The sequence below is a fragment of the Nematostella vectensis genome, chromosome 2 (assembly GCF_932526225.1).
Source record: "Nematostella vectensis chromosome 2, jaNemVect1.1, whole genome shotgun sequence".
In the NCBI taxonomy this organism is placed as follows: domain Eukaryota; kingdom Metazoa; phylum Cnidaria; class Anthozoa; order Actiniaria; family Edwardsiidae; genus Nematostella; species Nematostella vectensis.
In genome coordinates, this window is record NC_064035.1 from 8,260,828 (window position 1) to 8,273,339 (window position 12,512).

The following is a 12,512-nucleotide window of genomic DNA, read 5'->3' on the forward strand; positions in this document are numbered from 1 at the left end:
TGCACAGCCACGCCCTTGTTCTTACTCAGAAAACGTTGGAGGGCACTACCCCAAGTGCTCGTCCCTTACGGCCTCGAGGAACCTTCCTCTTCTCCTTCTGGGAGTAAAGCCATAACATAATCTACGGTACCTTACTTTTTGGGGGTAAAGGCATAACATAATCTACGGTACCTTACTTTTTGGGGGTAAAGCCGTAGTATAATTTACGGTTTCTTGGGGGGGGGGGGGGGGGTGTAAAGCCGTAGCATAATCTGGGGTACCTTTTTTTTAGGGGGTAAAGCCGAAGCATAATCTACGGTACCTTTCTTTTTGGGGGTAAAGCCATAGCATAATCCAGGGTACCTTCCTTTTTTGGGGGTAAAGCCGTAGCATAATCTACGGTACCTTTCTTTTTTGGGGGTAAAGCCGTAGCATAATCTACGGTACCTTTCTTTTTGGGGGGTAAAGCCGTAGCATAATCTACACGGTACCTTTCCTTCTGGGGGTAAATTCAGGGGTGGATCCAGGGTAGTTTACGTGAGTTCCGGAACACACTCAAAGTTTTTCAGACCAAGTTATTTTGAACTTAAATGGCTTTTTAAAAAATACTCCGATATCCCTAGAAACTATTGGCTTGTCTTTGGAAATCATTCAATCTCCTGTATTTTTGGTTTTTAATTAAATTAAACACGTAAAAAGATGCCTTATCGTCTTTATTATTCTTATGCGACTTCACGGAGCGCCCTGGATCACGAGCTTTGGATTTGAGCTTCGATTACTTTTCGGGAACCTTCGGAAATCCGTCGGGTAAGATCGGAAAATATTGTCACCAATTTGCAAGCGAGGGGGTGGGTGAGGTGTTATTATAGTTAGCCTTGGAACACACTCAAAACCTCGCGCGATTGGCTGGAATTTTTTTTATTGTGTTGGAACTCACTCAAAACCATTTTTGATTGGCTAACTCACTTGGAAACCACCGCGGAAACTATCGACAAAAGTATAAAAGGGTGTGTACCTCCCCCAACGGTCTTCTTTCGTTTGCCTTCACTAGAGTCTCAGTACTTGCATCGGAGTTAACGAAGGAATTAGTTAACAAATTGCACTAGTTTTTACTCTTTATGGCTCGTGCTCCTTTCTGTCGGAAGGAGAATTGTTCTCCCTACGACATTGGCTTAGTCTTCGACAAGATCGCCAGCTATTCGCCTCAGGACAAGTTGAAATTCATCGAAAATGTATGGAAACCAGGTGAGCTTTTCGATTTCCCAGTGTCAATAGAGAATGGAAAATCTCGCAAGTTTGTTTTAAACTGGCTAAAGAAATATCCATGGCTAGCCTACTCTAAATATTACAATGGAGTGTTTTGCTTAGCTTGTGTTTGTTTCGGAGTTCAGTGTGGGCGAAACGCTAGTAAGTTAGACAAATTATTGAAGTCTCCTCTTACAAATTGGACTTCGGCCGCTTCGCGCTTTACAAAACACGCGCAATGAAATTGTGAAATTCACAAATTTTCTATGATTGCTATAGAAGAATTTAAGAAAATGATGCGAACAGACGCTGTCCCGATAAATCTGCAGTTAAATAACATCGTTCAACAGCAAATTGCTAGAAACCGTGAGATCCTTAGGTCCCTTTTTAAAACAATTATTTTCTGTGGGAAAAACAATATCCCACTCAGGGGCTTGAGGGATAGTGACCCCACTAATGCTGCCCTAGCTGGTAATTTCCAGGCACTGCTTGAATTCCGGGTAGATAGTGGTGACCAAATACTGGAGCAGCACCTAGAAAATGCACCAAGAAATGCCACATACATTTCAAAGACCATCCAGAATCAAATAATATCAACTGTTGGTGCTCATATTTTAAATAATTTATCTCAAGAAATGAGGGATAGTAAATATTTTTCTGTAATGGCAGATGAAGCGGCTGATATAGCAAACAAAGAAAATCTTTCTGTTGTGATTAGATTTCTCGACTCAACCAAAAACTTCAGAGAAGAATTTATTGGATTTTATATTTGTAAGGAGGGAACAACAGGAGAGGCCATCAAAGACCTTATAACTGCAGCTGTAGTAGACTTAGGATTGATGATGGAAGACTGTCGTGGCCAATGTTATGATGGCGCTGGCAATATGGCTGGACGACTTAATGGAGCCTCCTCGTTAATCAGAGCAGAACATGAGAAGGCAATTTTTGTCCATTGCATGAATCACCAGCTGAATTTGTGTATTGCCAATACCTGCCAATTACCAAATGTCAGAAACATGATGGATGTTGTGCGAAAGCTTTTTTAATTTTTTGACAACTCTCCCAAGCGACAAGAACATTTAGAATTCAAGATCATAGAACTTTTGCAAAAAAAACAAAAACAAAACCACACTGCTTTAATTAATGTATGCCGCACCCGATGGATTGAAAGGATAGATGCTATGGACCGAATAGTTGAGCTTCCCATCCAGTCACAGCTACACTAGAAGATATCTCAATGAACAGACACAAGCATGAAAATACCAACTGGAATCCTACCAGCAGACAAGATGCCCAATCATTACTTAATGCTATCAACTTTTCCTTTATTGTTGCTATTGTTATTGTCAGACATATTTTGGCACTAACTAAGCGACTTACAGTGAAGCTGCGAAGTAAAGCTATGGATATCCTGAAAGCTAAAGAAGAACTTGCTCTTCTGATATCAGTTCTCACAGAAATGAGCAATGACATTGATGCCACACACCATGAACTGTACCAGGATGCAGTGACTATCGCAAGACAAGTAGATGTACAACCAGATATGCCAAGGGTAGCTCAGAGACAGACACATAGACCCAATGCTCCTGCTTCAAATCCTGAAGACTATTAACAAGATAAATCTGACCAGAGTTTTCCTAGACCATGTACTCGAGCAGCTCGATTCTAGATTCAAGGATGATGTATTTATCTGCTACAAAGGTATTTCGATCATACCCTCTGTTTTGATTGCTACTGATGACTGGAAGCCTAATGTTTTAGAATTTTGTAACTATTACAGACAGGACATGCCAAATTATATAGGTTTACAGGCAGAGCTTTTATTATGGGAGAGATTATGAAAGGGGAGGGATAACAGAGGAGAAGTGATTCCAGACACTCTTAGGCTACACTGGAGGATATTGACAGATGCATATGTCAATATTTATTTCATGTTAAGATCCTGATCACACTTCCAATTTCATCTGCTTCTTGTGAGAGATCCATTTCATCCCTTCGAAATCTTAAAACCTATTTGAGAAGCACAATGACTGAGGACAGATTGAATGGGCTGGCACTAATGTATACCAACAAATACATGGATTTAGACCTGGACAGAATAATAGATTTATTTGCTCAATTGCACCCTAGGAGAATGAGAATGGCAAACATATTAACTTAAATTTTTGCTTTGTTCGTTTACTATGCACCATCTGTTTCTAGAGGGCTTGTGAGTTATGTTCCATCTGGGTCTTACCCTCAAACTGATGGATAACAGCTACAGAAACTCAAACTGGTGCCTGTATAACTTTCTTAAAAAGTCATGTCTAGATGTTTTTTTTATTTAGTGATTATTTCAATTTTTCTATTGACACTGGGATTTCATGTAAAGCTCAAATGGTTTACAAACATTTCCCTGTGCTCCAGAAGCTGCAGTTTCAAATGATAAAAAAGGGGAGTATTTTTCAAATTTATATATATATTTTATAATCATTTAGTACTTCTCATTTTTATAACTTGATATTAATGTTGTATTTTTCTCCAGAGCTCCAGTTACTGCAGTCCCCAAGGATGAAAAAGGGGAGTTTTTATTCAAATTATGTTGTCTATAATTTGTACATATCTTTTGTATATGACATATGATATTAATATTGTTTTTTTTTTTTCTTATTATCTTGAAAACTCCTGGACCAAGGACCAACCACAGGCTTGCCATCTATAAGTACCATTTTTCCTTCTCCTGCTCAAAGACAGTTAGTAGGCAGCTATATTGGACATAGACCAGTGGCACCGGTTTGGATACCAGAAACTTTTTGTAGAGCAAGGTGTTCCATGTACCACCTTCAACAAAATAAAACTTTTTTTGCCTTTATGATAGCATGTTTTTTTGTTCTTTTTGGGGTAATTAACTTTTCTGAAAATGCAGAAAATGGCATTTATAGAGCTTGAAATTTCAAATTTTCTTGGGGGAGCATGCCCCCAAACACCCTATTGTTGGTGTTTCGGTGGAAACTACTCACTCAAAAACCTGGATCCACCCCTGAAATTCATAGTATAAACTACGGTACCTTTTTTGGGGGGAAGGAGGATGTAAAGCCGTAATCGAGAGAAAGCGAGATGATAACTATTGAAACTAATAACCATTAAAAAAAGTATTTCGAATAACGAGATTTCGTTAAGGGTGGGATTTAAATCTGCTGCTTTTTCTCCATTGGATACCTGTGGTATGCCAGGTTACTCTGTTCATAGAAATACTAAATCGAAGCTGAGAAGAAAAGAAGATCGTTAAAGATCATTGCAACTAAACAACCTTGAGCTAAAAAAGGAAAATGCTCCGATCATGCAAGACGTAGCTGGTGATGAAGTTGTCTTCAAATTGGCGAGGCTGCTTCAAACTCACGGTAAAAACAAAGTCGATTTGGGATACTATAAGGAAGAATTTTATGGCTGTTTGCTGATAGATGTTGACATCATTTGGTCAGATTCTCACCGAGAGATTAGCGAGATTTGTATTGCGTTTGTGTTATATTGCGTTAGCGTCACTATAAAGTATGAATCTATTGTTATCGTGATATTAATGTATCTGTCACGATTCTATGGTCATTGCATTGGTGTAATCATTGCTTCTTAAAGAAGGACCAACTTTCTTTCCTGTGTGTCATAAGTTAAACACTGAAAATTGTGGAAGAAGTAATAGGAACACAATAAATTGAATGACTTACACACCTTCTACAAACTATCCCCGACCTTTTTCTGGCGAAAAAAGAAACATGTCTATAATATGACTTTATTTTGAATTTTTGCGCACGAAAAAATGCCGGCGTCTTAATGACAATGCCTCAGTCACCTTGACCAAAACAATGCGCAGGATTGCTTCGCAGTTGAGAGATTTGAAATCAAAATTTGCTGAACGAAGACTTGCTCTTACTATCTAGTTTGTCTTTTTGTTTTCTTCTCGCATGTTTTCAGCCGAAAACCTATCAAAAGTGGATTCATCTTTTGACGAAGTACTCAACAACATAAGCTCTTGTGTCGATATTGTGAAGGATAGAGATTGCAGATACAGTATTAGAGTTGTGCAGTGCATGAATCATTTTGAAAGATCCCTCAACTTTTATGGAATCCATCATAGTCCACTGCATCAAGGAACTATAGGAAAAAACAATTAAAATCTAATATTTTTGATAAGCTTATCTTCGCATGGTGATGAAGAAAAGAGGTGTGGAGTGAGTCACCATCTGCCCATGGGCACAGCCTTTTATACCGCAGGTGCAGCCCTTACGCGCCTCCGCACAACATGGGTATTTTATACCACAGGTCTATCTTTAAAACATGAATGCACGCTAAAAAAGGTTGCTCCGCCCCCTTTTTCACAAGCTCTCAGCAAGTCGTTGTCATTCGCAGCTAGACTTCATTGAGCACAGACCTCTGAAACTGCCAGAAGAAAACATAGCAGAAAATAAAGTGATACCTCAATCTTTGTAGTCAATTATCTACGAAAACAGGAACAAAAATTGTCATCGAGAAATCAAACACAGCGTGTGCTTGTTTGTATTGAAAAATAAATTCAAAAATGGTGTGCGCACGCTCAACTGAAATGGCGTCATTCAGGTGTGCACGCGGACAAACAACAAATTTGCAAAATTCATCACTTCAAAACCTCTCTAATCCTCTGTTATTTTTTGTTTTGTTCTAAGAAATGGCTAATAGAAAGACTGTGTTTACTTCAATTGTGTGTTTTGGCCAATTTTGAACTCTGTTATAACTTTCTGGCTTCTCTCTACGGAGCTCTGCACTTAGTGATGTCAATGACGAGTGACAGCTTGCCTAAGGCAAGTCATTTTTATAGTGCGCGTTTTCGTATTTATTTAAGAGTTGGGTAATGTCCACCAGTTTATTAAGCTTATTGGATGTTAGGGCAAAAATTCACAAAAATGTGTTGTAAGATAGCATGGTGACTTTATTGTTAGCTTCTGATATTTGCCTTTCAGGGGACCATGTTGTAAGAGGGGATAGTAAACTTTGTTTGACTGTATCTTCTCTGATCTACCTTAATAACCGCTTTGAACAGATCAAAACAGGTAAATCATTAAAAAAGTATCAATATCAATGCCAGGATTTGCCAAGAGGAAGGGGTTCACAGGCATAGATACCATATTTAAAAAATGTGAGGTTAAGATATTTTTCAACTGTTCGATAGGGGAAGACACCTTTTTGCTAGATGGGAGAGGGGGGGTTGAGGCATGAGCCCTATATTAAAACCAGAGTTTGATGTATTCTATCTATAAACCAAACTTTCTAATTGTAACAAAGTTCAATATGCTCTGCCAATAGTTTAGCTGTATTGGTTAGCATAAAGAGCTTAAGAACAAATGTTTGCATACACAAAGCCAAAATTGGTGCATTGTGTCAATTAATTTAACATCATCTCACCTCATGCCCTTTGTCAGCTTCCAACAGTGTTTGAAGTCATTTGTATTGTTCCCTTTGTGTGAATAGGGCAAAAAATTTGTACTGATCATGCAAGATCTGCAGTCACATATTTGAATGACTTTCTGAAGAAAGTTGTCTCTCTTAAGGTTTGTTCATATTCACCTTTTATAAGGATTGTTTACTACCTAGTGTACAATGGAATAGCATACTTTTGATTGACTTGATACGCCTTTGGTCACTTGACTACTGGCATTTGTTGATAACATTGTCCTTTATATTATTTTTTTGCATTTTATTTCATTTTATTTATGAAAGGTTGATTACATATGCAGAAATTATAAAGAATTACCTTTAATTAACCATGTTAATCACAATAATAGATAAATTCAATTATTGATATTCTTTCCTATTATTTCTTTTCCTCTTTAGCTTGTGCCAGGGAATTGTTCCGGGTTTGATGTGTTGCTAAATGTATCCTGTTTCAAAAACCTCCAATATCTTGAGGTAAGCACTTAAAGTTAACCAAATTAGTAACTCAGTTGAGTTCTAAACATGCTAGGTTGCACCAAAACCACAATATTGTGATTATTGTCTATGTCTTTAAAGGTTTTTTTTGTTAAAACGAGTTTTGCTTCTTAGATCAAGAAGGTGCCTTTAGGTTACATCAAGGGACTTCAAAGCCTAAGATCACAGCTGCGTGGCTTGACCTGTCAACGCTCTGTGATTGCTCTTAGTGTAAGAATATTATTTTAACTTCTGTAACAAGAGCTGCAGGACTTAACATTTTATTTGACCCCATTTGTTAAGGATATACAATGGTGGTTTCCTTTAAAATATAAAAGATGAACAAACAGTATTACAGACCTTGGGAAATTTTACACATATTAAAATCTGTGTAAACATGGTCCAGAGTAGATGAAAATGTAAAGCCAAAATTGATAAAGTAAAACATACTGTATTAAGCTCATCACCAAACATACAGTATCATATTTTAATGGGGGTGATACTTATACAATACACTGCATATACTATCATCAAGACCCCCTATGACTTATGTTACCGCACTGTTTTATATTGTATATGATGATGGTACATTATAACACAGCATACAAGAAAAGTTTATAACTCCTGTTACTGACTCTGCTATGATAACGTCTCATTTGATTCATCTTAAAATCATCAACACCTTGATTTTATAAAAAAAGGTTTTCTTTCTCCCAGTAAGCATATCATTAATCCAAGTTTATCAATTTTTATTTTTATTCTTTTACGTGGTTTGAAGTTTTGCATTGTTGCTCATACTTTATTTCCATATACAGGAGGTATTTGTTTCATGTGGTGGTGACCTTACAAGCTCACCATTTCTCTGGAGTGAGCTAAGAGAGGCAAACCTCAGTTACAATGGAATTGAGCAACTTGATGAGTCCTTGGTAAGAACTTTACACATAGGACCTGATATACATGACGCTTTGTATACATAATTTGCTGATATACATGGCTCTTTGTACGCATGGGACTTGATATAATGACACCTTGTACACATGGGACTTGATATACGTGACACTTTGTACACATGGGACTTGATATAATGACACCTTGTACACAGGGGACTTGATATACATGAAACCTTGTATACATGAGACTTGATATACATAAAACCTTGTACACATGCAACCTGATATAATGACACCTTGTACACATGGGACTTGATATACATGACACCTTGTACACATGGGACTTGGTATAATGACAACTTGCACACATGGGACTTAATATACATAAAACCTTGTACACATGCGACCTGATATAATAACACCTTATACATAATTTGCTGATATACATGGCTCTTTGTACGCATGGGACTTGATATAATGACACCTTGTACACATGGGACTTGATATACGTGACACTTTGTACACATGGGACTTGATATACATGACACCTTGTATAAATGGGACTTGATATAATGACACCTTGTACACATGAGACTTGATATACATAAAACCTTGTACACCTGCAACCTGATATAATGACACCTTGTACACATGGGAATTAATATACATGAAACCTTGTATACATGGGACTTGATATACATGATACCTTGTACACATGGGACTTGATATAATGACACCTTTTACACATGGGACTTGATATACATGACACCTTGTACACATGGGACTTGACATAATGACACCTTGTACACATGGGACTTGATATACATGAAACCTTGCATACATTGTACTTGATATCATGACACCTTGTACACATGAGACTTGATATTACATGACACCTTGTATACATGGGACTTGATATACATGACACCTTGTACACATGGGACTTAATATAATGACACCTTGTACACATGGGACTTGATATACATGACACCTTGTACACATGGGACTTGAAATAATGACACCTTGTACACATGGGACTTGATATACATGAAACCTTGTATACATTGGACTTGATATACATGACACCTTGTACATATGGGATTGATATACATGAAACATTGATACATTGAAACATTGTACCTGACGATGTTTTAATTATTATTTTTGTAGAAAATTCTACCAAAGCTAGAAGTCCTTATTCTTAGTCATAATTCGATAAAAAGCTCAGACAGAGATGAATACTGGCAGGTATGTATTGTTCTTTCTGTCCTTTAAATTGCACTGTGAATTTCCAAGCTATTAACCACAATACCACCTGAAGTTTAGATAAATAAAGAAAATAATTGCAGTAAAAAAAGAAACAAGGTTTTGAAAAACTCTTGTATTTTGTGTGCTTTCAGATGTGCTTCCAGATTTCAACTCTGGTTGTAAAAAAAGAAATTTTGACGCTTATACAGTTCCCATGATTAACACGTTATAAAATACTCATTCCTAGAGTGTAGTGTTAGTTGAAATTTATAGGTTGTATGATGTCTATAGCTATATTTCTTTTAGTTTTTTAGTGAGCTGAGCTATCTAAACTTGGGGTACAACTTCCTTGAAGAGGTCCCTCGGGTACCATGCCTTCCGCTGTGTGTCAATAAACTGAAGAAATTGATTCTAAAGAACAACAATCTACAAAACTTGGAAGGTGAGTAGAGTCAAACTAACAATTAGCCTTAGTAACCTTGCTGCTTATACTTTAGCATATGATGCCTATATTTTCTTTCTTTCAGGGATCCAGCATTTTTCAGCACTAGAAACACTGGATGTCTCCAATAACTGTATCTCTACATTCGAGGAGCTATCACCAATGGCATGGCTGGAGAAACTTACTTCGGTGATAATAATTAATGAAATCCATCCCTCACACCTGAAGTGTATCAATTGTGATAATATATTAATCATAACAGTATTAGTTACTTATTTTTTTTATCTTTATTATCAGATATACCTGGATGGGAACCCTGTGTGTTTTCATCCTGATTATCGGGCCTTCACTGTCTCCTGTCTCTCTCCCCTGCAAAAACCAGATTCGGTGAGTAAAGCCGTCATGCCCTAACAGCATCAGGGTCAATAATAATACAGTAATCATATCTTGATTATCGCCACATTCATCATCTTCATCATCTTATACACTGATCCTTAATCATCATCATAGGCATATAATCTTCATTATAATCACCATTTTCGTATTTTTCATGTTTTAATAATCAACAATTACTCCATATCATATCATTATCTTCATCACGGTATCCTTTGGATCATCATCAGGATTAGTTGAGGGCTGCCCAGTCATGATATTATGCAGGTTTTGGCCATTCTTACATAAGAAAGCCCCCCTCCTCTACCCAACCCTGTAACCCTTCTCTCCCACCTTGTGCCCCCTCTCCAACATGAGGCCTCCCTTGGTCACCAAAAGTGTTTGCCATTTGGTTGGGGGCGATCTTTATTTTTATCATTATTTCAGAAGAAGACAGCATTGCCGAAACATCTAGAAAAAATCCTCAGTGATAAAAAGATAATTATTTTATATATATTTTTTAGATTTGTCTTGACGGTCAGTCACTAAGTATTTTAGAGCAATACGTGAGTATTCATAGAAAAATCTTTTTGACAAATAATAATCATTTAAACATGTTTTAAAGTTTATCAAAATTCTGTTCCTAGTTTGTTGGCAGTAATGTTCACCCAGCCCCATTACAAACCTACATCCCGCAAACACCCCTTGGCAAACCAAAAAACTTGGCATTTGTCAATTCCCCGGTGGATGTGTTGGAGTCTTCACAGGATGTAAGCAATGGGATACTTTCCACAAGTACAGGGGGAAAGGTAAGATGCATAAGATAAATTCTGTTCAACTATGAGGATTTATTAAGCAAATAATTCTCCTCTTGAAGGTGCATTGATACATGTGATTACTGTAGTTTCCTTTTGTTTTTTCTAGCCTTGGAGTATAATCGTTTTGAATGATTCATTTCTGACATTCGTGATACAGTGGCAAAGGTTCTGTTTGTGTATTTTCTTTTAAGCCAAGAGGAAGAGGTCGTAAGAAAGCTCGAGCAAGACAGATTGCGATAACTGACACCATGAAGGACTCTACTAACAGCACCTCAGAAACGGGCACACCAGATACAACGACAAGTATGTTCTAAAATCCTATTCAAACAGTGCCAGTATTTTTGAACAAATAAACAAATAGGAACTATTGCTACATTGGTGTTTGCACAGCCTGTCAAGTGTTTGGTGATGCTGTTAGGTGTTTGGTGATGATGTAAGATGTTTGGCGATGTTGTTTGATGTCGTAAGGTGCTGGGTGATCCTATTAAAGGTGTTTGTTGATGTTGTAAGGTGTTGTGTGAAGCTGTCAGCTGTTGGGTAAAGGTGTAGGATGATGCTGTTAGGTGTTGTGTCATGTTGTAACGTGTTGGGTAATGCTGTCAGGTGTTGGGTGTTGCTGTCAGGTGTTGGGTGTTGCTGTCAGGTGTTGGGTGATGCTGTCAGGTGTTGGCTGATGCTGTCAGGTGTTGGCTGATGCTGTCAGGTGTTGGCTGATGCTGTCAGGTGCTGGGTGATGCCGCCAGGTGTTGGGTAATGCCGTCAGGTGTTGGGCAATGCTGTCAGCTGTTGGGTGATGCTGTCAGCTGTTGGGTGATGCTGTCAGGTGTTGGGTGATGCTGTCAGTTGTTGGGTGTTAATGCTGTCAGGTGTTGGGAGATGCCGTCAGGTGTTGGGAGATGCCGTCAGGTGTTGTGTGATGCTGACAGCTGTTGGGTGATGCTGTCAGGTGTTAGTTAATGCTGTCAGGTGTTGGGTAATGCTGTCAGCATTACCCAACATTACCCAGCTGTTGGGTAATGCTGTAAGCTGTTGGGTATGCTTTCATGTGTTTGGTGATGCTGTCAGGTGTTGGCTGATGCTGTCAGGTGTTGGGTTATGCTGTCAGGTGTTGGGTGATGCTGTCAGCTGTTGTGTGATGCTGTCAGGTGTTGGGTTATGCCGTCAGCTGTTGGGTAATGCTGTCAGGTGTTGGGTGATGCTGTCAGGTGTTGGGTAATGCCGTCAGGTGTTGGGTACTGCCGTCAGGTGTTGGGTGATGCTGTCAGGTGTTGGGTAATGCTGTCAGGTGTTGGGTGATGCTGTCAGGTGTTGGGTGTTGCTGTCAGGAGTTGGGTAATGCTGTCAGGTGTTGGGTAATGCTGTCAGGTGTTGGGTAATGCTGTCAGGTGTTGGGTGATGCTGTCAGGTGTTGGGTGTTGCTGTCAGGTGTTGGGCAATGCTGTCAGGTGTTGGCTGATGCTGTCAGGTGTTGGGTGATGCTGTCAGGTGTTGGGTAATGCTGTCAGGTGTTGGGTAATGCTGTCAGTTGTTGGATGATGCTGTCAGGAGTTGGGTAATGCTGTCAGGTGTTGGATGATGCTGTCAGGTGTTGGGTGATGCTGT

At 38.6% G+C, this 12,512-nt stretch overlaps 2 protein-coding genes across 6 annotated transcripts in view; both read left to right on the forward strand.

Moving 5' to 3' along the window:
* The first annotated feature begins 1,082 nt into the window (after positions 1 to 1,082).
* Positions 1,083 to 4,075, forward strand: LOC125561010 (52 kDa repressor of the inhibitor of the protein kinase-like). Its single transcript, XM_048723760.1, has 2 exons — positions 1,083 to 1,224; positions 1,894 to 4,075. Exons 1-2 carry the CDS (start codon positions 1,098 to 1,100, stop codon positions 2,268 to 2,270), a joined length of 504 nt encoding a protein of 167 aa, XP_048579717.1. The 5' UTR covers positions 1,083 to 1,097; the 3' UTR covers positions 2,271 to 4,075.
* Positions 4,076 to 4,251: 176 nt separating this feature from the next.
* The window catches only part of LOC5514289 (serine/threonine-protein kinase 11-interacting protein), a 34,788-nt gene continuing 26,527 nt past the window's right edge, over positions 4,252 to 12,512 (forward strand). For 4 of the 5 annotated variants that reach the window (XM_048723755.1, XM_048723756.1, XM_048723757.1 and 1 more), the window contains exons 1-13: positions 4,253 to 4,604; positions 6,195 to 6,284; positions 6,703 to 6,782; positions 7,066 to 7,140; positions 7,276 to 7,371; positions 7,956 to 8,066; positions 9,201 to 9,278; positions 9,585 to 9,720; positions 9,806 to 9,909; positions 10,018 to 10,107; positions 10,617 to 10,658; positions 10,740 to 10,901; positions 11,102 to 11,213. In XM_048723755.1, the coding sequence (XP_048579712.1) occupies positions 4,544 to 4,604; positions 6,195 to 6,284; positions 6,703 to 6,782; positions 7,066 to 7,140; positions 7,276 to 7,371; positions 7,956 to 8,066; positions 9,201 to 9,278; positions 9,585 to 9,720; positions 9,806 to 9,909; positions 10,018 to 10,107; positions 10,617 to 10,658; positions 10,740 to 10,901; positions 11,102 to 11,213 (1,237 nt within the window). In that variant the 5' untranslated portion in view covers positions 4,253 to 4,543. Of the gene's footprint in view, positions 4,605 to 6,194; positions 6,285 to 6,702; positions 6,783 to 7,065; positions 7,141 to 7,275; positions 7,372 to 7,955; positions 8,067 to 9,200; positions 9,279 to 9,584; positions 9,721 to 9,805; positions 9,910 to 10,017; positions 10,108 to 10,616; positions 10,659 to 10,739; positions 10,902 to 11,101; positions 11,214 to 12,512 lie in introns of all 5 variants that reach the window. The other variant, XM_048723758.1, reaches the window with a different exon arrangement.

Excerpts from the sequence above, each read along its gene's own strand:
- LOC125561010 (XM_048723760.1), top strand. The coding sequence starts at position 1,098 with ATGGCTCGTGCTCCTTTCTGTCGGAAGGAGAATTGTTCTCCCTACGAC. Across the intron at positions 1,225-1,893 it reads CGAAAATGTATGGAAACCAG|ATGAAGCGGCTGATATAGCA; the intron begins GTGAGCTTTTCG and ends CTGTAATGGCAG.